This window comes from Lynx rufus, unplaced genomic scaffold (assembly GCF_022079265.1).
Source record: "Lynx rufus isolate CCGP_SWC_20201006 ecotype Redwood Valley unplaced genomic scaffold, mLynRuf1.p SCAF_3, whole genome shotgun sequence".
NCBI lineage: Eukaryota > Metazoa > Chordata > Mammalia > Carnivora > Felidae > Lynx > Lynx rufus.
This window is the reverse complement of record NW_025814845.1, coordinates 53,346,600-53,373,949: the sequence shown is the minus strand read 5'-3', so window position 1 is coordinate 53,373,949 and position 27,350 is coordinate 53,346,600. Positions and strand designations below refer to the sequence as shown.

Below are 27,350 nucleotides of genomic sequence, written 5' to 3'. Positions count from 1 at the left end.
GTTATCTGTTTTCAGGGCTGCTTCAGAGTTAAAGGCAAAGATCTTAAGCAGGATGTGTTTTCCAATTGGCTTGTTAGAACACAACCAGGTACTACAAAGCCTTCTTAAACAGTTCTCAGGAAACGAAGCTGGGTCTCCCGATCCAGGGTCCTCACTGCCCTCCTGTCTTTTCCTTCTCTTTTTCTTCTCTCACTCCTCTAGGAAGTTTATTTTTTTGAAGGTCAACCTCATTTTATTATTTGCCAGTGAGTAAATAAAGGACCCCCTTTTCAAGTTCTCATATATTTTTCTCCAAACCCTTTCTCCTTCATTTTCCCAGTCACTTCTTCTCCCTCCCTCTCCCCCACCCACTGATTGCTATTGGCAAATTTAGGAATTTGATTGTGAGCCAAAAATGAAAAATAACAGCAGAGGCTTTTTAACATCTCTGTATGAATGAGAATGACTCTGGCTAAGTGCATCAGCTGGTATGTATACATATTTGTGATACTCCAGTGAATCACAGACTCCAGAAGACCAACCCCCACAAATTTATCTCCGCCTCCTTCTCTGGCATGGAGAATAAAAGCTCACCGGAAACATCCCAAATGCATAAGTGGTTCTCATCTTTTTTGGCAGCCTAAAACCTGAGTGGAGTTTAAAGAAAACTAAATTGGACCATCCAGTTTCCTTCCCAGGATCATCTGGACAGGTTGTATTTTTATTTTTATTACTGATATTAGTATTAAAATTTTAGATATAAAAAGTTTAGGTGCAAATTATATATCACAAAACTGTTAAAAAAGGAAATATAGAGAGAATAAAGTCTATATTAATACTTTAGTTACTTAATGTAAAGCATGTTAAAGCCTTTTTAAGTCCCTTGTTTGTCATTAAAAATAAATCTTGCATTACATAATGCTTTTCTGTTTAAATAATTTTAACACAAAACTACAATATCATAGTTACCTTGTAAGTCCTGAATGCTGGACATGTTCTCCATTTCATTAATAAGGAAACAGAGCAAGCAGAGTAGAAACAGTTAAAATGAAGAGTGACTTCTAGTCTGGTGATCACTTCTGTGAAATATGTCAGAACCAGTCTCATAGTACCATGGGCCTTGTAAATATTATCATTACTTTTAGGTGAGATACATCAGAAAAAATACAGCATATATCCAAGTCCTTAGTAAATAGTTGACAGGTAGATTTTTGGCAGCATAGTACCTATTTTATCTAGGAGTCCTTAATTAAAATTGGAAAGCCCAGAGAGATTTGATCTAGCAATCAAATTTAACAAGTATTTTTCAGCATCTGCTTTGTGACATAGTGCTGAGGCTGGGGTAGATTGATGGAGAAAAGGATATTCTCTGCTTTCGGCCATTTTACCCAAATCCAAGTAAGCAGAAGATGATGAGGATTGAGCAAGCCCTATACATCTGCACTGCCCACAGTTTGCTCAGCACTTAACACTGTGTCTGGAAATGAGGTAGGCACTCACAGAGATTATTTGCTGAATGAGAGTCAGATTAAGGGATGGAAGAGGGGAGGATAGAAAAAGGGAGAAAGAAAACAGGAAGAAAAGAAGAAAAAAAGAGGAAAAAAAAGAAAAATTCTTTCTGAATTCAACTGAATTTATAAATCACAGCTTTAACAATTTTTTGTTGGTGTTTCTAGACCACAATAACCTTTATACTGAGTTAGAAAATAAAATTGACAGTTTCTAACTGAAATACATTTTTAAGAAAGAAGAGATCATCTAGAGGGTAAGTCCATACATTGTGATAAGAGATAATTTACCAAAAGAAGTTAACAAGAAAATAGATATTATTATATGCCTCTTCGCTTAACCCTGAGACCAAAATTGACCATGAAGGGGCAGCTAGAAGTCAGCCAAGTGGCAAATGATATATCAGCTACTCCCAATTGACTGTAAGCCAATTTTTGCAAACTTGGCAGAATACCGAGAAAGTTGTTCACATTAATAAACAAATCAGTAGGTTGGGCAAGCAACACCTTTATACACATTTCTTCTAGTGAAAGATTTCTATTTTCTGACAACAAAGAAGGTTTAAGGAACAAGGTGATTTATTAACAAAACTGATTTTTAATCAAAATGTCATAATTCTGGTGAGATTACATCTAACATACTTGAGAGAGAGGTCTTGAAAGAGTTGAGTTTGCCAATAGGAACTGGAACTTTTTTCCCTTTTAAGTAAGAACATGCAGGACTAGTGTTATTCTGTGGTTTCCAAAACATACATTAAGCCATTCTTGAGTCAGAAACAACAATTGAAAAAATTTTTCATTTTGTCTCTCTTCTGGTGTGTAATCTGAGGCCGAAATGAAATAATGCTATACTGGGTTGTCCCAAAGAACTTTAGTGGAGTAAACACCTAGAAGTCACATTGTGTAAAAGTCACATTGGATATTTACAGATTTTACTCTCCCCAGTGAGAAAACAGATAACTGATCTTCAGTTTTGCCAGATAATTTTATATTTCTGAAATATATTCTTGAGAATTTTGACAACACATATTTTCCCTGATTTGAAAGGAGATATTACCACGTAATGTGTACTGTTTCTAACTTAGAAGGTCATAAGTGTCTGGCTCCTTGTCATGAGCCGGCTGTGAAGGCACACATGCGAGTTGTGTCTTTCCACATCGTCAGCTTTATTGAATCATAAGGGAAAGTTAATCATAATCATAAAGCAGGTTCGGGATTCCAAACTCAATGTCATTTCACCATATGATTAAACTTGGTTTCTTACACAGCACACAGAGCAGAATAGAAGATACACTACACAACCAACAAGGCAACAGAAGGGTGTGGGAAGTCAGTTAATGAACCAAACGCGAAATCAGTCAAAGCTTCAAAGCTGAGCTTCGGTCACGTCCAGGTCAGCATCCAGCACGTATTGCCTATTATGTTCAAGTGGTGAAGGACCTCAGTTCTGTTCAGAAATCAGTCAGGCAGAGCCCTCAGAGGCAGCTGACTTTTTTAAGTGGTCAGACATAGAAGGGTCATGTCTGAAGAGTCTGACAGTTTGTTGCAAAAATCCTCCCCTTTTGAAAGGGTCTTGGGCCCCCTGCAGACCTCCTCTGCTTCTGCTTGTTATCAGTTCTGGGTGTCAGCTGATGCTGGTCCGGGCGGTATCTTGGCTGGGCTGCAGTACCCTTAACCGCTACTGTCATTGCTTGACCCAGGCTCTTACGTGACATGACAGACTCCATCTTGCTCTCTACGCTCTATTATCATATGGATTTGACACAATAACAATATGGACTCATGCTTATTAAGCATTTATAATGGGAATTTATACTTCAGTTGAGGTGAAATAATTTGCCAAGATTATATAATTTCAAATAGCACAGCAAGGATTTAAATGAGGTGGTCTAAGGGCAACTGGGTGGCTCAGTCCATTAAGCATCTGACTCTTGATTTTGGCTAAGGTCATGATCTCATAGTTAGTGAGTTTGAACCCCACATTGGGCTCTGCTCTGACAGCATGGAACCTGTTTGGGATTCTCTCTCTCCCTCTCTTTCTGTTCCTCCCCTGCTCACACTCATACTCTGTTGCTTTAAAAAAATAAATAAATAAAGTTTAAAAAACAATTTAAAAAATAAGCAGTGTGGTCTACTTTAGGGCCCACACTCTTAAAATTATATTCTATTCTTTGTTATGTACACATTAATCATCTAAATTAAAATGAATATATAAACTTTTAACACATGTATTTCTCATTATATGAACACACTGAAATATTTACGCTACCATATCAAACATAAGGCAAAAATTTGACACATTTGATTTTATGAGCAATAAACTTCTATACAACACTATTAAAAGAGTTTAAATATTACTGGCATATAAAACAGAAAAATAAGCCATACTTTCAATATAAAATCAACAGTAAATTACTAGGTAAAAAATCAGTTAGGAAAAAGTAACAGCCTTGATAGACAAAATGGATCAAAATAATTAAAATAACCAATAAATTTATAAAAGATGAAAACAAAAAGTTATAAAATATCTCTGAAACACAGTTTTAAAAACATATATTTTCAATTGTGAAAGATTACAACAAATAATTTGCAAATACTGGTGAGCACGTGAGAATATAAGCAATTTCATATAGTGTGCAAATTGGTATAATTTTAGTGATTAAAAAATATTTAACAATATACCTTTTATTTTGGCAATTCCATTGTCACTGTGAAGATAATTGTGAAAAACATAGAGACATTCATTAGAGTGCTACTTATATCTAAAAAAAGTTGGGAAAAACAAGAATTTCCATCATTAAAGAATTATTTTCGGGGCGCCTGTGTGGCTCAGTCGGTTAAGTGTCCAACTTGGCTCAGATCATGACCTCACAGTTCATGGGTTCAAGCCCCGCATCGGGCTCTGTGCTGGCAGCTTGGAGCCTGGAGCCTGTTTCGGATTCTGTGTCTCCCTCTCTCTCTGCCCCTCCCGCACTCGTGCTCTCTCTCCCTGTGTCTCAAAAATAAATAAACCTTAAAAAACATTTAAAAAAAAGAATTATTTTCTATATTACACCCATACTATGGACTTCTATGTATAGTTTATAAGAATAAAAACAGAATTTATATATTAACAACAAAATGCTCACATTATATAGTGAAAGAATAGAGTACAAAATGAATGTAAAATATAATACAAATTAGGGGCGCCTGAGTGGCTCAGTCAGTTAAGCGTCCAACTTTGACTCAGGTCATAATCTTGAGATTCGTGAGTTCAAGCCCCTCATCAGGCTCTGTGCTGATAGCTCAGAGCCTGGAACCTACTTTGGATTCTGTGTCTCCCTCTCCATCTACCCCTACTCCACTCACACTCTGTCTCTCTCTCTCTCAAAAATAAATAAACATTAAAAAAATAATAATAATACAAATTAAATTAGGTACATAAGTGTATAGGTTTTATATACATTTAAATATTTGGAAGCATAAATATCGTGGTATTAGGAGCGATTATCTCTTTAGTTTGGATAAAGAAGGCACTTTCATTTTCTTTATGTTGTTTAATTTTTTTCATCAATTATGTATCAAAAATAAGGATATTTCGGGTGCCTGAGAGTGTCTCACTCTGTTAAGCATCTGACTTTTGATTTTGAGTCAGGTCATGATCTCATGGTTTGTGGGGTTGAGATTCATATGGAGCTCCATGCTCACAGTGTGGAGCCTGCTCGGGATTCTCTCTCACCTCTCTCTGCTTCTCCCCCAGTTTGCTTGCTTGCTCTCTGTCTCTCTCTGACAAAATAAATAAATAAATAAATAAGCACATTTACATGTATACATAAAAATGTGCACTTTTGCCCTTCCTTGTGTAAGAAAAATATGGTTTCTGTCTTCAAGGAGTCTGGTGCAGGACAGACTTAACCTAATTAATGATGTAATGATGTAATGATGTAATTTTGATGTAATTTTATGACATATAAATAAGATTTTAAAATAAAACTTTTCAAATCTGGCACAAAGTAAATGCCTAGTAAAGAATATCCATTTCCTTTTTCTGGTGGTTGTAGAAAGAAGAGATTTTCACTTTTTATAGGAAAGCCAGTTGGAAAGCCAGTTTCATATTCAATCAATAGTTGGATAGGTTCTGAAGGAGAGCAGTGAGTGCAAAGGAAAAAAATGAGGGAAATGACAGGGACTGAATCCATGGAATTAGTGCCAGGTGCTAGTGATTGGGAGTTAGGAGGCAACATCTGAAAGTCTCCATCTGTAATGTGCAGGTTACAAATATAGTGGGGAAAACATGACTGGAAATAGCCTTTAGAAGTCAATGGTCTATTCATTTGGTTTGGTTTGTAAGACTTCTCTTACTAAAAGTTTACCATCAGGTATTTCTTATTTTAGGTGAATCCATTTGTCATGGTAATTGCAATTTCATTTTTCTCTTTATTTTTTTCTTAAGTTTATTTGTTTATTTTGAGAAAGAGAGAAAGAGAGCGGGGTGAGGGGGAGGCAGAGAGGGAATCCCAAGCAGGCTCTACACTGTCAGCACTGAGACAAATGTGGGGCTCGAACTCACAAACCATGAGATCAAGACCTGATCTGAAATCAAGAGTCAGACACTTAGCAGACTGAACCACCCAGGTGACCCTCGTTTTCTCTTTATAATGCATCTCTCATGAATTGGGATTCTCTATATTGAAGGAAACACATTGAGTGGCTAAAAGAACTGCTACCTCCAGAAGGCTCCTGTTATACTACAAGCTCTCTGAAAAAGACAATAAAAGCTATAGCATTTACAAATGTATAAGTGTATCAGGCAGCTTTTAGCAAGAGTGATTCATGAGAGGGAGGTATACGCAAAATGACTTCCAAAGACTGAAGGAACTATAAAACCAAAGAAAAAGGCCAAGTCCAGCTTGACAAGAAATGGCTTATTAAAGCCATACAGAGAAAGACAGATACCATATGGTTTCACTCTTATGTGGATCCTGAGAAACTTAACAGAAACCCATGGGGGAGGGGAAGGAAAAAAAAAAAAGAGGTTAGAGTGGAAGAGAGCCAAAGCATAAGAGACTCTTAAAAACTGAGAACAAACTGAAGGTTGATGGGGGGTGGGAGGGAGGGGCGGGTGGGTGATGGATATTGAGGAGGGCACCTTTTGGGATGAGCACTGGGTGTTGTATGGAAACCAATTTCACAATAAACTTCATATATTGAAAAAAAAAAGAAATGGCTTATTAAGAGGACTTACGGACAAAAGAATATGTTGGGCCACACAAGACAAGTAGATCTCTGTAATCCCACCTCCCTTAAGATTTGCTTTTGTAACGCTACAGGCTGGGAGCACTGCTAGGGGACCATCCAAGAGGAAAATGTTTAAGAATAAGTGTGTGTCATAGTCATGTCTCCAGAGTGGATCAAGGACATTTTGCCCCAAGGGTATACTTAAGGGTAGGAGGTGATGTGCTCAAGAAGGCTTCAGGTCACAGAGACATCATCATGGTGAATTTGCATTAGTCTGGTTCACACAGATGAATAAAAAGGAGATCTAGAGTGGCTAATATCAAAGACGGACGAAATTTGTTGAGATACTATATCACAAACAGAATGGAGAAGAAAAGATAGTAGAAGAAGTTGAGTCAATGAAGGAAAGTTTGCTTAATTAAAAATTCTATGACCAACCCTGAACACAAAATGGGTTGTCATGGAATCAGGAAATGAATTATCTGTGATAACCATCTTGTTTACCCTTATAAGTTTCAGACAAGTCATTCAATGGGAATATCCACTACTTTACTAATCAAGTGAAAGAGAAAATTAAAAGTAATGTGAGAGTTCTCAGAGGAATCTTCTATTCCCTCAGGAATCCATGTCTTAGAAATATCCATTACAGTTTCATTAATTTTATCTTCTTTTATATACACTCGTTGAGCATTTGAATTTTTTCATTAAATGAAACATATTCAGGAACTAAGGAAGCTATATGGCAATAGCTATCGAATGTTACCATCAATCTTTATTGTTATTTAATGTATACATATTTAATCAGAGTGATTATCTACCAAAATATTGTTGTATTTTTGAGCATATTCATCTCTTTATATACCCCATCAGTTTGTACAGAAATAGAGTGTTCTTGTGTTATCCTTCATCATGGAATTTTCTATGTCAAATATTGTATGTAAATATAATTTTAATGTAGTTAAACACTTTATAGTGCCTTGTACTTTCTTACTCTTTTTATATGTTAGACTTACCTTCTTAATAGTAGAGATTCTCAAAGCACCAAGACTATATTATATACTCCTTCAATATGCTTTTTACCTTAAATGCTCAATAGCTAAGAAATGCTAGACACCCAATAGAACCTCAATTAGAGCTATTATTAATGTTAAAATATTTTAAAGTATATATAAAGTGGAAAACATACATTTTTTTTTCTTTTAGTGTACCACTTTATGATGGATTCTTCCAAATCTTCTGACTATTGTGAATACTTTGGCAAAATCCATGGAATTCTAATGTATAAAGATTTTCTAAAACATTGGGATGATGTGGAGACATTCCAGGCAAGACCAGATGACATTGTCATTGCCACCTATCCTAAATCTGGTAAGTCTCCTTAGTATGTCAATGTCATTCTCTTTTCACCTAGAAATGACAAACCCACCTTGAATAGTAAATATTAAGCTGTTCACTTCTACCATACTCATTTTTCATGTGAAAGATACAGTAGTTTAGACATAGAAAAAGTGGAATATCATAGCTGTATTCTAAGAGCACAATCTGTACCTATAACCTGAGTAGCACATTGAGAGATAGGTATGGTTGGCCACTTTAGAAAATTATGTAATATAAATGGATGACTATAGAATCATAACTAAAAATTTAAACTACCAACTGTGTTTATCTAATGCCATTATTGTCATCACATAAACAAAGTCTAAGCAATTTTTGCAAACTTTTAAAAAATTCTATTTCAGCTAAAGCTCTTTTTCTTTAAGGCTATCCCCCAAACTCCTTTTTTAAGCAACATCTTTTTTTTGTTTTTCTGAAATTAGCTCGTAGTTCTGGAGTTTTACAGCCATAGATCTTTAGAAATTAGGAAGATCTGATCCAGACTTCTCTGGTTGCTACATTTAAACATTTACATATGTTAAGCACTAAATATCTCTCACTCCATCGTTATTTTACCCTTCCACCAGAGGAATTCTTCCAAAACACAATCCTGATAATCTTACTCTCTTGCTCAGTGTACAACATTGCCGTTCTGAAACTTATCAAAAGCTCAAACTCTTTAGTATGAACTACAAGGAATTTTATGCTTGCTGTCTGCTTGCCTTGGCAGCCTCCTCCCCACCTATCTCTTCTTCAATTTAGGCTTTATAATCTATTTCCAATTCTTTTCTTCACCACTATATTATTCTTAAGTATGTGACCTTTGATTGAAAAAAAAAAAGACAGTTCTGCTTGGTAGAACCAGTCTCTGACTCACAAAACCAGTGAACTAATGCCAATAATGTGTTAAGGCTAAGTTCAATTCTCATGTTGTCTTGAGGGCATTTCTTGTTGAAACATCACAGCAGCAGCAGCACACTCAGTTAAATGTTCCTCCTTTGCAGTCCTTTGAATTCCTGTACCCATCTGTATTACAGCATCTTAAGAAAAAAGAAGTGTTGTAATTATCAAGCATTGTTTGCAACTCTCAAAAGCACATCTCAGCACTAGAAGGCAAGGATTCGATCCATTCTTTTCTGTATCCTCTGAACGGGGACTCAAGTTGAGGCATAAGAAGCTATCAGTAAAGTTTGTGGCCAAAGCGTGCTTCAGTGTATCTTCTGTTATTCAAGTCTCTTTACTTTTTTTTTCTTTTTTCAAAATTAACATTTTGTATCTTGGCACAGTATTTACAGATATCTATTAGACAGAAAAGGTAGTCTAAATCCTCCTGTAACATCAGCATAGTGACCATATCTTATTTAATTGTGTATTCTTAGCATTTAGCATAGTGACAACCTTGTACTCAATATATATGTTGAAAACAATGAATGAATGAATGAATGAATGAATGACACCTCCTTACTCACATTATTCCAGAAAATGTAGGGACTGATTATTCTCACTGGCCTGCCTCTTCACTATTTCTTTGCATGAGTTTTCCTTTTCTGTTTTCTCATTTATTCATTTAGCAAATATTTATTGAGTTCCTGCTATGTGACAAGTGTGATATTAGCCACTGGAGATATAATGGTGAACAAAACACACCTAATCTCTACCCTCTCAGAGTTTATAATCCGATGGTAAATATAAATAAAGTGGCAGATACAATACAGTATGAAACCGCTTTGGGTGAAGGAAGTCCAGTAGGGTATTGCGACAACATATAGAAGGAGCACCTCACTTGGAGCCTTTCAGAGGCTTCTTAGAATGAGCAAAGCAAAGACATGAGAAGTTTAGCTCATAGAAGAGGGTTCCAGGCTGAAGGAATAGCACATATGTGGATGTGGGAGACTCTGAGAGTATGCTTTATCTCTGGCTTCTTCAATTCTTTCAGTTCTTCCTTCTAGCCCACCTGCATTTAGTCCATTCTTCAAGACTTACCTGAAAGCTTTCTTTCTCCATACTCCAATAGTCATCTTTTCTTTCTTTGGATTAAGCTCAGCATTCAGTTGTGTATTATTTTCCCTTGTATGACTTTATTTGCCTTAAGCATATTTTTTGTTAACTTGTCCTAGAAGTGAGGAACTATGTCTTATTCTTGTTTTTCCTGATAATGTTTAAATACAATGCTTTCCCTGCAGGAATATTTTGATAAATCAAGCCTCCCTACTTTTTAGATGTAAAAATTTAAATCCCAAATTGTTATCAGCTTGCATAATGTCCCAATTAATCATGGACAAATTTGGACTCCTACCATAGGCGTGTCTTACTACAATATTCATCCTTATTTCTTGAGACTATTTTTGGGTCTTACAAGAGTAAGTATTAGAAGAAATATTTCTTGAATTCTGTGGCGATTCTTTTTTTTAATGCTTCTTTTTTTTTAAGTTTATTTATTTTGAGAGAGACAGTACAAGCAGGGTGGGCAGAGAGAGGAAGAGAGAGAATCCCAAGCACAGGGCCAGACATGGGCCTCAATCTCACAAACCGTGAGATCATGATCTGAGCTGAAATCAAGAGTCAGATGCTTACAGATGGAGCCACCCAGATGCCCCAAGTTCTGTGGCTGTTCTATCTTTCAAATAATATTGCACTGGTACCTTCTTACTTTATCCAGCTATAAATCCACTACCTGCATCATCAGCCCTGCATTGTCAGTGAGACACTAAGGTTTGTCTAATTTTTACAGGTACAACCTGGGTTAGTGAAATTGTATACATGATCTGCAAAGAGGGTGATGTGGAAAAATGCAAAGAAGATGCCATTTTTAATCGAATACCTTTCTTGGAGTGCAGAAGAGAAGAGCTGATGAATGGTAATATTTAAGTAGATGTTTAAAGCTGTTTACATATATTTTAAAGTGTGGCTATAGCAGGTGCAAGAAAAGAGAGAGGAAGCAAGAGTGACAATTAGTATGATGTCCTCTACATGGATAGTACATAAATTTAAATTTAAATCTTGACAGAGTTTATGGTATAGCATTTGTCTGATATAGAGTGAATAAGGATAGCTTTTATATGCCTTCAGTAGAGTCTAGTAATATGTAAGCATTTATCCCTATATGGCTGAATGTGATAATATAAACATTAGAAAAATATATGTAAATTTTCAAGGATATATCCAAAATTATATTCATCAGAGGTTCTTTAAATATTGTGAAAAATTAGAAACAACTTAAGCGTTAATCAAAAAAAGGAACAGCTTAATGTGATACAATAACACTATGAAATCATTAAAAAAATTAGGTTGGCCTATGTTCCTTGTAGTTTCGATATAATATGTTAAAGAAAAATCAGTTAGAAGATACTAAAAATTCTGTCTGCATGTGTGGTATTTAGATGGCTCTGAGACTGGGCATAGAGATATACAGTTGACCCTTGTACAATGCTGAGGTTAGGGATGATCACCCCTCACACAATAAAAAAATCTGCATATAACTTTGACTCCCCCCAGATTTAACTACTAATGGCTACTATTGGATCAAAAACCTTGCCAATAATGTAAACAGTCGATTAACACATATTTTGTATGTTATACATGTATTAATATATTGTATTTTTACAATAAAGTAAGCTAGAGAAAAGCAAATGTTACTAACAAAAGCATAAGTAAGAGAAACTACGTTTATAGTATTGTACTGTAAAAGAATTCATATATAAGTGGACCTGGGAAGTTCAAACACATGTTGTTCAAAGGTCAACTGCATTTATATGGCAGGCTGCAGACCAAAATATTAATACTTATTTTTTCCAATATGGTGAAATTGTATCTTATCTTGTTGTTTTCTCTATAATTTCCTCTATGTAAACTTCTATCATAGTGAGTATGTATTATTACTATGAATACAATATAGAATCTTAAAGTTACTTCTATTTTAAAAATATCTATAAAATCCACATAAATATTTATAATTTTGGAAGTTGTATATAACCTTTAACTTTTTAAAAATCAGGAGTAAAACAATTAAAACAGATGGCATCTCCTAGAATAGTGAAGACTCATCTGCCAGCTGACATTCTTCCAGCCTCATTTTGGGAAAATAACTGTAAGGTAACCAGAGTCTAGTATTCTTAAAACTTCATCCAAGTCGGGGCACCTGGGTGGCTATAGTCGGTTAAGCATCTGACTTTGGCTCAGATCATGATCTCACAGTTCATGAGTTTGAGCCCCGCATCAGGCTTTCTGCTGTCAGTGCAGAGCCTGCTTCAGATTCTCTGTCTCCCTCTTTCTCTGTCCCTCCTCCGCCTTGCACAGGCTCTCTCTCTCAAAAATAAATAAACATTAAAAAAAAAGTCATCCAACTCAAAATAATTTTGCAATGATCAAGTCAGGTAACATCCTGTGTCTTATACACATTTATTTGTTCTTTCATGGAACCTACAGATATTTAATAAATATGGATTAAGGTCAGTGTAGTTAGAGTCTATATTTCAACTCCAACTCTAGAGGTTATTTGGAAAAAAACAGGTAAACTCCAAGCCACTCCAAGATATTCATCTGCAAGGGGATAATAATAGCATCTTCCTGGTGGAGCTGTTATAGGAATTAAGTGAAATAATGCTTGTTAAGTGCTTAACACGGTATCTAGTATATTATAAACATTTGGTAAATGGTAGCTACTTTTGTATTTGTTACTAATGATTGTATTGGGTGTATTCCTTTTTGCAAACTATTGTACTTGGCATGTTGAGGCATTCAAGCAAATTAGAAAAAGGTAAACCAGACAAGTATTATATAATAATTATTTACTGAGTATCTATTGTGTGCCAGCAATGTAAGGATTAATAATACATGTGCAATCCTTGTCTTCATGATCACATGGTCCACTGGGGGAAAGGGACAAATAAGCAGACGATGCAGTAGGTGTCACAGGTCAAGTAAGAGAATTCTGGCCCAGATATTACAGTAAGGCAGGTATTCAAGAACAAGTAACATCTCAGCTGATATTTAAAAGATGTATTGGAGTTAGTCTATACAATCCCAGAGGCAACCCTAATGATGATCTGAAACAAGTTCATTTCAGTTGCTAGGTTGACTATACACATTGGCTGGATAAATGAAGGGAGATAAGCTAGGGCTTGATAACAACAGACACTGAAGTTAAGTTAGGAAGTTTGGACTCTATTTGGTGGTAATGAGGAGTTACAGACATTTTGAGTTGATGATTGACGTGATCAGTTTTGGTTTTTACAGAGAATGATATATAACCCTAAAACATTACGTCTTGGATTATTGATGCTGTTTCTCAACACCTTTCTAGCTTTCTTTAGGATATACCACAACCCTATATGCTACAAGTATGAGATATCAAAGTACTATACGCAGTTGTAATAACAAAACTGGGGGTTTATCACAGTCAGGAAACATTTCTATTTTGTACTCTAATGATAGCTGATGTGTTTGACATTTTTATGGAGATCCATGGTCCAAAATTCTGAAGGTTCTAGTTTCTTGTTTGTTGTTTAACTTTCATCAAAAGCAATCCTAGATGGAACATGTACATCCTGCTGACATCATTCATTACATAAAGTTTCTCTCATTAAACCATTTATATATTTTTCGGGAGATGTGCAATCACCATTTTTTCAAGAGATTTGACCAAGTTACCTCTTTTTCTTTTGGAGAATGGGTTGTGGCCCCTTCAGGTCTCAAATGAAAATAGATACAATCCATTTACAATAGTCTTAGTCTTCACTCAACTATTTAGCATTCACAAAACTGGCTATCATCTCAGACATCAATCAAACAGTTAGATAGAATCATGTCCTGAGCATTTCTGAGGTAATTCACTGGGGGACAAGAAGATAGATGGATTGGGACTATTAGTAAAAGTGTATTTACAGTGATGAACCAGAAGCTAAAAGAGAATTTTAAAAAGTGAGGGGAAAGGGGGTCAAACTAACACATAAAAGAAATATTGAGGACAATAAATTTCAGACCTTGGAATTGTTTCAGGATAGATATATTGGGAAAAACTGATAAGGAAGAAAGAAGGAGTAGGAATTTCTTGGAAGAAAACATGATGTTCCAGCATAGGTCTTCAGAAGTGAAACCTTTAGGGTGCTGACATTATTTGTGATTTGGTCATAAAAGTGGTTAGCTGTGGTAAACTAAAGGAAATGATCAATGAATACAAGAACTTAGTGAATTAGATGGTTCATGCATACAGATACTAAAGTTACACTGGATGATGACAAGATTGGGAATGGAGAGTAATACAATGAGGCAGATGTTCATATTTTCAATTAAAGCAAGGGAATCACCACAAGCTTTAGCTGGGAGAGGTATGAAGTATCACAGGAACAGGGGTGTTTCAAGTATAGCATTTTAAAGTGGATTATGATCCCAAGAGAATTGTGGGTAAACTAGCAACTTTGTCTGGAGAGTGATACAGGCAAAGCCCTATCTTTTAGAAAGATCTAGGGGCGCCTGGGTGGCGCAGTCGGTTAAGCGTCCGACTTCAGCCAGGTCACGATCTCGCGGTCCGGGAGTTTGAGCCCCGCGTCAGGCTCTGGGCTGATGGCTCAGAGCCTGGAGCCTGTTTCTGATTCTGTGTCTCCCTCTCTCTCTGCCCCTCCCCCGTTCATGCTCTGTCTCTCTCTGTCCCAAAAATAAATAAACGTTGAAAAAAAAATTTTAAAAAAGAAAGATCTAGATTTCCCTCCAAGACAGGAATAGCATGCATGGCAAAAACTTTGGGGTATAGAATAGTATCTGTCAAAATGAAGATAAGATAAACTAAATGGGAGTTTAGGGGGAAGAGGGATTGCTTTTGTTATCCCCACCCCCATCTGAGAAAATAAAAAGCCTCATGAAGACCTGCAACCAAGCTTTAAAATATGGATAGTATTTTGAGATGTAGAAAATATTCAAGACAGAGGGAACAGCATGAAGAAATGCAAGGGGGTAAAGATCTGAAGTAAATTCATGCATACAGTGGCAATGAGTTCTATCCAGCTAGTATGCAAAACGCAAGAAGGAGAGTGTTACATTACATTGGAAAAGTTCAATATGGCTATTGATAGCTTTCATAAGAAAAGAAAATTCACCTTTTTTCTGCAGTAATTGGAGGTTTTTATAGCAGGACTTTAAAAATGAGAGCCATATTTCTTAGAATATACTACAAGAAATCTTTAAAATTGTTTGCAAATGTAGAAACTTGAAGAGTTAAGAAAAGTTAGTGAGCCCAATCAAATCCAGTAAACAGTGGAGAGTCATGAACAGCCTTCCCTGATGGCAAGGCTCAGGTTCCTGAGGGCAGAAGTGGAGACCACAGGAATGCTGAAGTTTCCTTTTGCAGATCTTTTCCTGCAGCACTGTGTACTGGACCTAGAAAAGACCGTGAAGATCAGACGCAACTCACTTGCTTACTGGATAGAAAATTTATATACAAAACTGGTGCTTTGCACAAGATGATAGAACTTTTTAGTGCCAGACTGGCAATTAACCAAGGCTTCCTGACTGCTCTTTCCGATTGGTGTTTCTTCTGCATGTAGTACGGAAACTCAACACGATGTTAGTGAAGATTACATTTTCACTGTGATCAATGTGCATTTAAATAGACCCCCATTAAATACGTTTGTTCCCTCCAAGACTGCATGAAATGTCATTTGTGACATTAAAATGAGTTATTATACGTGAAAATGGCATACAAAATGAAAAGTGAGAACAGGCACTGAATAAAAAGATACTTTCACTTCAGGTTATTGAATTTTTCTTCTTTATAATTTTATATATTTTACATACTTTTTACAATGAATATGTATTATGTTTGTAGTTGGAAAGATAAATGTTTCTTGATGAGACTATGTTTGAAAAAAATCAAGTGACGTAATATATAATGTCATCCTTTTAGATGATCTATCTTTGCCGGAACGCCAAAGATGTCGCTGTTTCCTTTTATTATTTCTTTCTAATGGTAAATGCCCATCCAGATCCTGGATCTTTTGAAGAGTTTGTGGAGAGATTCATGGATGGACAAGGTAAGACACCTTCTTTACTTGGAATTCTTTCAAGGTAAATGATACAAGACAAATGACGTCTCTGAGCAAATATTTTTGTTGTCTGTTGTGGTCTGCTATCTTCTCTGATCCTTAATTAAAACAGAAATTCTAGAAGACTTTGAACTTTAGAGCAAGCACAGTGTTTCCAGATGTGGATGGAAAATGCAGAATCTGGACACTCCAGTTCAGTTCCTAAAAATAAATATATAAAAGTGTGTTTGGAGGTTGGAGGTAGCCATTTTCCTCTCTAAGACTGAGATTCAGTGTCCAATTCTGTATCATTTCTTTTTATTAGAAAAAGTATCTCATAGCATTACAACTCTATTGAATAAGATAATTAACCATAAACCATGTCATAAACCATGTCATAATGTTGAAAGTCTAGAATGTATTTCTGTACATGGATTATTAACATACTTTGCCTCTCTTGCTGCAGAGAAATTTGCTTAAGATCTGTGACTGACCTCTATTTTTCATTCCATGATCATTTATTTATATTTATTTGTGGTTACTATTGTTTACATACTCATTTTCAAGCTTTATAGAGATGATACCATGCCCTTACATTGCTTTTCTGTCTAACTTTAGTGCCTTATGGTTCCTGGTATAAACATGCAAAATCTTGGTGGGAAAAGAGGAAGAATCCACATGTGCTTTTTCTCTTCTATGAAGACATGAAGGAGGTGAGAAATTGAAAACCTATGGACTATTGTACACCTAAGACTAATATAACACTGTATGTTAGCTAACTGGAATTAAACACTTTTAAAAAAGAAAACGTGGGCAACTTAATAGTTTCTAAAATATTAACACTTGACAAGACTCTAGATACAAAAATATGTCTTTAAATAGATGATTCAGGCATCTCCAAAAGTTATAATAATTCAGATACATAAACACAGATTTGAAGCTATTAAATAGAACTTTTCTGTGAATAAATATATTTAAACAGAGTCTCAAAAAATTACCAAAGATAAAATTTGAAAGAACTTGAGTTCACAAAACAACAGCAAACACAGACACACACACACACACACACACGCACACAGGTATGAACACATAAGGAATCACGATGAACAAGAAGTGTCAACTGCCTCCAAATCTATAGGTGTTGGAATTATCAGGTAAACCCTATAAAATAATTATTCTTAATATGTTTAAAGAAATAAAAGAAGAAAAATATTTTACAAAGAAAGGTTACTAAAATTGACTCAGCAGATTTGAAAAAAAATAGCAAAATAGAATTTCTAAAATAATTTTTAAAAATTAAAAAATTAAGAGATGGTTCATATAACACATAGAACATGGCTAAATAGTGAGTTAGTGAAGTGGAAATGGAGCAGAGGAAATTACATAGAATGTACTACAATGAGATGAGTAGAATACTTTAAAAATAGAGTGATAGATATGTGGGATAGTGATACAATCCAACATCTATCAACTCAAACTTCCAGAAGAAGAGAATAAACAGAATGTCAGAGCAGCAATATGCAAAAGTATGATGATCTCAAATTTCCTCATAGTGTATTTTTTCTCAACTTCATTAGTAATCAGGATAACACAAAATAAAAGTCACTATGAGATGGCATTTCACGCACCAAACTGACAATTAACAAGTCAGTTAATGTGGACCATTGAGAAGTACCATATTACTGATAGAATTATAAGAAGATACAGAAGATAAGAAACACTAGGGAAACAATTTGTCATTATCTAAGAAGGGCAACCAAACATGATTTAACACTCCCAAATGCCTACGTATATACTCTTGAGAAACTCTGGTTTGTGTACATTAGGTTATATGTACAATAATCTTCAAATGCAGCATTCTCCATAACTATAAAAATTGGAAACAACCCAAATATACATAGGCTCAAGAATCATGATATATGCTCTTGTCCTACAATTAAGTATGATATCGGAATGAAAAAGAGTAAACGTCAAATATGCACATCAATTGGGCAAAACCAAATCATATATTGTCTGTGGATAATATGTGTATGTTTGAAAACTATTAAGTAAGGCACAGGGTTGATTAGATCAGTTTTAGAATGGCAGGTTTTATGTTGATGTTTTTTGTTGTTTATGGGAATGGAAAGTGGAATGAATGAAGTTCAAAACTTGCAAATGGAAGAACTCTAGAAATTTTGAGTATTCTATTCCATAAATTGAGTAGTAGGTTGAAGCACAAATGTACACAAATAATTTTTGCAAAAATAGACAAATCCCGGGTTTCTTTATTAAGAGAAATGTCTTTTCTTCTCTCATTCTTTATTAGCACCAAGAAAGCAATCAATAATTGTTTCTTGCTCACATCTTTGTACAATTATTAAAATCCATGTTGCAAAAATTCTAGAGTTGTTTTGATCAGAACAAATTTAAAATAAAATCATACATAATATTTTAGAAACTGAAGTGTTATTTCTTTATAGAGTTTAACAGTATAACAAATTTGAAAAAGAGAAACAACCATGATATGTAGTTTATTATATTGCCTAATATTATGCTCTATAACTAGAATATTGAAAAGAGTAAATTTAAAACTCACACACAAAAAATTTATTAACTAATCTAACCATTTCAACCTTCCCACCCCAGGGTCTATGTTCACTTAGTCCCTATTTTGGTTGATAATGACCATGTTGAAGTCTCCTCCAAATTTGAATTAGTAAGGTGCCTAAGAATGAATAAGTTAGTTTTCCTTTGTTTCTACAATGTATCAAGTAGAAAGAGAATAAGATATATTAATATTATATATAGATATACAAACTTTTTGGTAGAAGATAGACAAGTAAATAAAATTATGAGAATAAAGACTTATATGGGAATTTATAGGAGCAAAAATAGGGTTATCTCACTCAAATTGGATTAGTCCAAAGAAATTATCCCAAAGAAGGTGATACTTGAGCTGAAGCTTGACAGGCAAGCTGTAATTTTTAGAACAGAGAATTTGAAAATTGCATTCTTTGTAAAGGGAACTATACACCAGAGATAAGCGTTATAGTTGGTATTGCGAATAGTTGCATTGGATGATTTTCCTGGATGGTAGGGCACACTATAAGAGTGACATAGGAATGGGGATGTTTATAGCTATGGTTCGTTCATATACATCTGATGTTCCATCTTGACTATTCGAGTTTTTATAATTTTTCTTAATCTTTTTGGTTACGTTGCTTCTCAGTATGTACATCAATAAATTAGAGAAAAATGAAAACTGTGTACATATTTTTAGCCCAAAACTTAATCTGTTATAGGTGAGACTATAGTCTTTGAGAGTGTATATTCATACTGTTAGATAATAGTTATTGAGCATGTACTAAATAAACATCAAGAACTATAAAAAATATTTTATAAACATGAGCTAATTTAGTTGATTCTAACAATCTTTGAAGCATCTTTTATATCTACATAATGGATAAAATAATAATGCCTAGAGAAGTTAGAAAAAATTCCACTTCTCCAAGAAGTGTTTTGTTTTTTTTTTTTTTCACTTGAAACCTAATTTGAAGCCAATGTCAGTGGGGAAAAAGAGGTTTTCTCTCTCTCTCTCTCTCTCTCTCTCTCTACCTCTCTCTCTCTCTCTCAATCCAAATAACAATATATTTAACTTTAGTAATTAAAGTTTCAAAATATTTTTTTTCTCTAGGATATCAGAAAAGAGGTGATAAAAGTGATACAATTTCTGGGAAGGAAGCCATCAGAAGAGCTTGTGGACAAGATTATACAACATACTTCATTCCAGGAGATGAAGAACAACCCATCTACCAATTATACAACACTACCAGAAGAAATCATGAACCAAAAAGTTTCTCCCTTCATGAGAAAGGGTGAGATAGTCCTACAATTTGCCCCGATTGCTATAGGAAGTCACAAGTTGAAATAGTTACCGGCAAACACCTGTTGAAGTTATTCTAGCCTGTGGACCCAGCTTGTTTTCTTCAGAGCTGTTTTACATTTGAGTGATTTTTGTATTGAGTTACCAGTTCTATAGAGGCATTAAAACATTAGTATTTCTGCTGCCACTACTACTGCTACTACTAAATTGCTACTACTTATTGATTACTTAGTATCTGCAGCATATTAAGAAAGGCTAGCAGCCACCCCAGCCTTAGTACCAGCATTAATACCAGACCCTACTAGCAATCCTTTATAAAGTCTGTGGGCCTTGGTGCTGCGCCATGTACATTATATAAATGTATATGATTTTAAAATTCTAATTCTCTTTAAATTCAAACTAGACACTCAAGAAAACTTCTTTGTTACCTCACTTTGAGATGAGGAAACAAGCCTGGAACGATGAGCTTTACCTTCACGAAGTGGTAAACATTTTTCAAGACCAAGTGGCAAATATACAAACTCATCAAATTGTACACAATAAATATGTACAGTTCTTTGTATATCAGTTCACCTCATTAAAGTTGTTTTAAAAGATTAAGTTTCAAAACACTTGTGGCACATACAGCTTTGTTTAACCAAAAATATCAAAATACAATGAGGTGACATTCTATTGAGAGGAGGAATTATCTGATGAGATATGGTCAGTTTATAAATCCAAAGGCATATAGAATATGCAGAATATTGGGACATCGGTCTTGCTGATATATGAAGCAGAACAGAATAGAGAAAATCTTGCTCTTTGAAGGAAACTTTCAGTGAGAGGGTCAGGAATTTTTAAAATAATAGGAATAGCAAACCCGCCACTGGCACCAAGAGAGAGCCCCCGAAAAGAGAGTTAACAAATGGATTATATTTTCATTGTTTAGTTCTCAGATAATCTCAGTCGTCTTTTTCATAGTGTCCATGTGTATTTTTAAGATAAAATGATGGACTTAAAATAGTAGTCATGCTTGTAGAGGGCTGCATACTGCTATAACCTCAGACCCTACTCAATTCTCAGGACACATGTTTTCTATCTTTTTGGGTTAATTATGAAAGTTTAGACCTCCTTGAGCTAAGGGGACAAGGGAACTACTAATTTAAGATACTCCTTCTCCCAGGGGAGGGTTGGATGTAATGGAAAACAAAAGAGCCTGCTAGACTTGCAATAACACAAGGCTGGGAAATGTTGAGAAGCTTAACTATCAGCAGGAGCAAAAATTGAGAGGAAGCAAAGGATATGAAAAAATTCTGAATAAGAGTATAGAATTAGAATTAGTTGAAGGACAACTTACAAATTTATGCCTTGGATACCTAGTGTTGTCATTAACCAGGTTATGGAAAATTACACAAAGAAAACACAGTTTTGTGGGAAGAAAATGCATTTAATTTTGAACTAGTTGAATTGGAGACACTTGTATGGAATCCAAGTGGCAATATCAGATAGGCAATTGGATATGGAGACATAAGCCTGGATTTGAGTTTTAGTTTGAAGATGATATTTCATATCTTGGGAGTGGGTAAAACGTGGATCTCGTCTTAGAAGTACCGACATTTCAGAGGAAACTGTAGAAGAAAAATTAAGTAAAGTAGCACAAGAGAGAAGAGTCAGAGAAAGAAATTTGCTGGTTTTATTTGTTTGTTTTTTAATAATCAGGACAAATATTTCTTTGCTCAAATGTGTGTGTGTGTGTGTGTGTATACTATTTATGGTATATATTTTATTTTTATAATTGAATATTATAAGAATAAAATTTGATTAGGTGTTAATGAATATAATAAATGTTAGAGAATGTCATGATTCTGGCTGGACAACATATTTACTATGTTTTCTCTTTTGTTGCAGGGATTGCAGGAGACTGGAAGAATCACTTTACAGTAGCACTGAATGAGAAATTTGATATACATTATGAGCAGCAAATGAAAGGGTCTACTCTAAAGTTAAGAACTGAAATCTAAGAAGGGTTTTCTTAATATATCTAAGGTTAAAGCTTTCTTCTCATCGTTCCTCACTTTTTTCAAATTTTGGATTGGTAGAGAAGGAATCATATGAAGGATCATGATTAGATTCACATGATTATTGAAATGTTCATATAAAAACAAGATTTTTGTCCAGGCTATGGTCTTTTTTGTTTTCTTTCTTTTTCTTCCTTTTTTTACAAATATTGCACAAATATATAACCTATAAATTACTACAAATCTATGATCTATGTGTATGATGTAGGAACACACAGTTTGAATTGTCGAGTTAAAAATAACCAAAAATGTCCATCAATGGATGAATGGATAAATAAGATGTGGTATATATATACAATGTAATATTACTCGTCAATAAAAAAGAATGAAATCTTGCCATTTGCAACTACATGGATGGAACTAGAGGGTATTCTGCTAAGTGAAATTAGTCAGCCAGAGAAGGACAAATATCATATGACTTTACTCATATGAGGAATTTAAGATACTAAACAGATGACCATAAGGGAAAGGAAGCAAAAAGAATATAAAAACAGGGAAGGGGACAAAACATAAAAGACTCTTAAATACAGAGAACAAACAGAAGGTTGCCAGAGGAGTTGGGGGGGGTGCTAAATGGGTAAGGGACATTAAGGAATCTACTCCTGAAATCATTGTTACACTATATGCTAACTAACTTGGATGTAAATTAAACAACATGTAAATTTTTTTAAAAACCCCCCCAAAATAAAAGTAGTTAAATATCAAAAAACATAAGCAGACAGTTCAATTTCTTTATATTTATGGCTACTTTTTTTTCATTTAGTAGTATATTTAGTATGTGCATATGCTTCTATATACATATATGCATAAATACATATTAATAACTGTGCATGGACTTTGAAGACCTTGGGAGAAAAAACTAAAGAATAAATACATTTGGAGGCATAACTATACCTTTTGTATTTTCTTTTATTTTCTGAAAAATGGCCTACTTTGGAATTTATCTTAGTCTAATATAAGTTTTGGGAAGAACTGGACTGATTTCTAGATGTCTATAAATAATCCCAATGAGTATTATTTATGCTTGAATGGCTTTAGCTAATTTGAAATATTTATGCTCTAGAGGTCTGTCTGCCCTATATATACAATGCAATGAATGTAAGCTCTGTACTCTTTAAAACTTCTAAAGAATGTGATATTTACCAGTAAAACAAAACAAAAACAAAAGTAAGAGAAGAAGAATTGTTATTTGCTATTTAAACAATGTTGTCTTGGGGCGCCTGGGTGGCTCAGTCGCTTAAGCATCAGACTTCAGCTCAGGTCACGATCTCTCGATCCGTGAGTTCGAGCCTCCCGTCGGGCTCTGGGCTGATGGCTCAGAGCCTGGAGCCTGCTTCCGATTCTGTGTCTCTCTCTCTCTCTGCCCCTCCCCCGTTCATGCTCTGTCTCTCTCTGTCTCAAAAATAAATAAAACTTAAAAAAAAACAAAATAAATAAAATAAACAATGTTGTCTTGGCTTGTATCTTATTTTTCTGTATTTTGTTGATGATTTTTTTCATCAATAAATGAAATTTTGCCATTTGTGACAACATGGATGAAATTTAAAGGCATTATGCTAAGGAAGTCAGACAGAGACAAATACCATATGATCTCAGTTATATGTGAAACCTAAAAAAATAAAATAAAAAATAGGCAAACAAAAACAAAAACAAAAGGTCATAGATACAGGGAACAGACTGATTACCAGAGGCAGAGCTGGGGGTAATCAAAATGGGTGAAGGTAGTCAAAAGGTATAAACTTCCATTTATAATATAGTCATGGGGATGTAGTGTACAACATGGTGACTATAATAATACTGTATTGCATATTTCAAAGTTATTTAAAAGTCTTCATTGCAAGAAAAAATTTTGTATGTAACTGTGTTTGTAACTCTGCATGGTGACAGATGTTAAGTAGGCTTATTGTGGTGATCATTTTGCAATATACACAAATATCAAATCATCATGTTGTAACCTGAAACTAATATAATGTTATATGTCAAATATATTTCAATTTTTTTAAAAAAAGTCTTTTTAGTATCTGGAAATAAAAAAATTAATTTAAAAAAAAAGCTGCCATGACATAAATATACTCAGCTCCATGGGCAGACCCTTATGGCCAAAAAAAAAAAAAAAGAGATCATCTGTCTTTGGCTACAATGGAGCTGAGGTATCCTGCCAACAACCATGCAAGTCAAGCATCTTATGTCTACCTAGGCACATATATATGTATTTGTTATTAGCAAGAGTTTGAAAAAAGAAACTCCTTACTCATTTGCCAATGAAAATATTTTTTTCATTTATGTCAATTCTTGAAACCATTGAACATTAACTAAAACTTTTAGTACTTTTGTCCAAATCTGTGAATATCAAAACCAAAGTTGTCTACAAAGGGCCATATTTATTATAGACACTTTAGAGCAACTGCTTATAGGGAAAATATTAAACTAGTCTCCAACTTAGCCACCATTTAGGGAAGTTTTATGAAAAGAAATTGTATTAGTCAGCTTTACTAAGAAATGAAACAATTTCAGACTTCTTGTTAACTACAACAAAGGGTTATTCCTTGTTTGTGTTGCTTTTGAGTGCCACATAGTTCCAGGCTTTAGACAGGCTGAGACTTTGACACATGTGTTTTTCATTTTGGGGCCCAGGCTGAAGGAGCAGTTCCTTTAGGGGACATGTTCATTCTCAAGGTAGACAAAAAAAGAACAAGAGATCCATGGTAAAATACAATGTCTGTTAAAGCATCATTGGCATCTTCTCACTTCTACTCACATGTAATTGGTCAGAGATCACGGCTTAAGTCCAAAGTTATTGGGCAGGAAAATATACTGCTTTCAAAGGCAAAGTACAGGACAGTGAATATTTGCCCACATTAATATAATCAACTCCCATGGCCTTCTCTCAACTTTTTACAGCCCTTTATTATCAAAACTGTTGGCATTGATTTGAAATCCTGCAGGAAGAATTGTATGATGAAGAGCTCAAGAACTCCCAGTTTTGCTCTTAACTCCCTGCCATAACCTAAAACTCAGTCAGTTGTTCATTCTCATCTCACAGGAAGGCCTGTGAGAGTCCCAATGTTTGGGCTGAAGTGTCAGAATTGTTGGCAACTCCTTGACAGTGACAAAAACATTGAACTGATCTATACCTAAATGATCATTCAGGGTACATACTACATACATAGTAACATAGTTATAAGAAACTAGAGATTTATGTTTTGAGATATCTTGCCCTAAGTTTCAGTCTTATCTGATCAGGGTAGTATTGATGAAATCTACTGATGTGTTGCTGCCAACCCTCAAACACTTATAGTCTCATTCTATATATAATTCATCTTTAATGTATGTCTCTCTCTATATCTTTCTCTCATAGACAGACAGATAGATAGATAGATATACACATACATTTGGAGGCATATATATATATATATATGCACAATATCATGCAAACTTTTAAAAATTATTTCTAAACAATATTTATTTATAAAATGTATCCCTCCAGAAAAGAATATTTAAAATACTGTTTCAGCAATCAACTTGACAATGCTTTTTAGACCAATAATAATTAGGGCTTGGGAAAGTAAACCCTTTGAGTAATGGGCCAAGTTTACTAGGCTGGATACCTTTCATTTACCCCTCCAGGTTCCATCCTGTTTTCTGCCTTGGGAGGTTAAAGTGTATGGATTACATTAACAGGATTTTGGGCTCTCTGGCTTCTATTTGGCAGGAGATCTGAAGAAGAGAGGAGAATAAAGTTAAGCGGATTATTTCCCTGGACCTTTCTCATGAGGTCAAATTAAGTGGGATGCATCCTTCAATCAAACTAACCTGAAAAGTCTCATCCCTGAATTCCCTTGTTTTCATTAATGGCATGCTTTCTTCAGCTATATCTAGTAACACTAGATGCTGAATCCATAAGTTGCAATTTTTCTGGAACATAAATCTTCAATCTCATGCAAGGGAGGCATGAGAAGAGCCTGAGCATCATATTCTAGCTGCAAGACCTGTGGAGAGGCAAACTAGAAATATTTTCCCCTGTTTTTCAGACTAATCTATAAATGGTATCTAATTTTCTCCAGATGTGTTGCCTTCCTGTAATTCCGGAGTAGTGTGACATTCAGGTTGTTTCTTCGTTTCTTCCCTGAAGCAGACTACAAGATAAAATCCTTAATCAAGATTTTCCCACTGGAGCCAAAGGAACGGTTGGATGTTCACAGAGGATGATAATATAGAATAATTATATCTTGGGGCACCAGAGTGGCTCTGTCGGGTAAGCATCTGACTCTTGACTTCAGCTCAGGTCATGGTGTTATGGTTCATGGTTTCGAGTCCCGGGACGGGCTCTGTGCTGACAGTGTGGAGCTTGCCTAGGATTCTCTCTCTCACCCTCTCTCTCTCTCTCTGTCCCTCTTCTGCTTGTGCTTCCCCCCCCCCAAACTAAATAAACATTTAAAAAACATCTTTATACTTTGTTGAATGAGAGGTTGCAATTTCAAATTCCATTTCTGTACAGTTTGATAAACTCACAGATCTAAATAACTTTGCCCTGTGTTAACAGCATGATTTCAAGACCTAGAAACAAAAAGGAAGCATGTCATATATAGGTGATCATATGGAAAATGACAAGAGTTTCAAACCAGTTTTTTCTATTTGGAAACAGAATTTTTACCACAGTCACCACTATTGGCCCAGGGCTTAAAAAAGTGATATAGATCTGGCTGTGGATGGTAGAGGCTTCATTTAAGGAACAGAAGATATTCCAACTTTTCTTGGCTTCATGTTCTTTTCCCTTTGCTCTGACACAGGGAACATGTTCCTGCTGGTCTAATTTGCCCATGCAGTTCTAGAGGTACAAACAAATCACCTTTAAGTGAGGGTTTCTAATAAAAACACTGGAGCCATGAAATGGCATCCGTGTTATGCTTTTATAGCTGAAATTAAAAGCGAAAGTTAAAGAGCCTCCATTTACTACGCATAATTACTGGATAGTGTTCATTCCAGATTCCATGGATTTCCACAGGCTCTTTGTTTCCATCTATCTACCACCACAAGTAACAACAAAAAGCCTTCTCTTAAGCATTTAATACTTAAACTGGTAATAAATAGACTTTGTACAGCTAATTATCAACCTCATATAGCCCTACAGATTTCATCTTTTCTTCCTAATGCATAAGACAGATTATCTTGGTTGACTGAACAATATATAGAGGGAAATTTCCAGTAACCAATTTCTGTAGAAACAAACTCTGGGCCTCCAGTTCCTCAAGACAAGCATCTGGTAAGTGATTTATCAACTCTCTCTTTAAAGTGTCAATATTTTGTATAAAACTAAATTTAACAACTGAAAAAT

General features: G+C 34.9%; 1 protein-coding gene across 1 annotated transcript; it reads left to right on the top strand.

Annotated features, from left to right (window-relative positions):
- Positions 1–633: 633 nt before the first annotated feature.
- LOC124520995 (sulfotransferase 1E1-like) lies at positions 634–21,992 on the top strand. Its single transcript, XM_047092165.1, has 9 exons — positions 634–691; positions 2,756–2,880; positions 7,908–8,072; positions 10,810–10,935; positions 12,073–12,170; positions 15,976–16,102; positions 16,712–16,806; positions 19,770–19,950; positions 21,846–21,992. Exons 3-9 carry the CDS (start codon positions 7,919–7,921, stop codon positions 21,956–21,958), a joined length of 894 nt encoding a protein of 297 aa, XP_046948121.1. The 5' UTR covers positions 634–691; positions 2,756–2,880; positions 7,908–7,918; the 3' UTR covers positions 21,959–21,992.
- Positions 21,993–27,350: the final 5,358 nt, after the last annotated feature.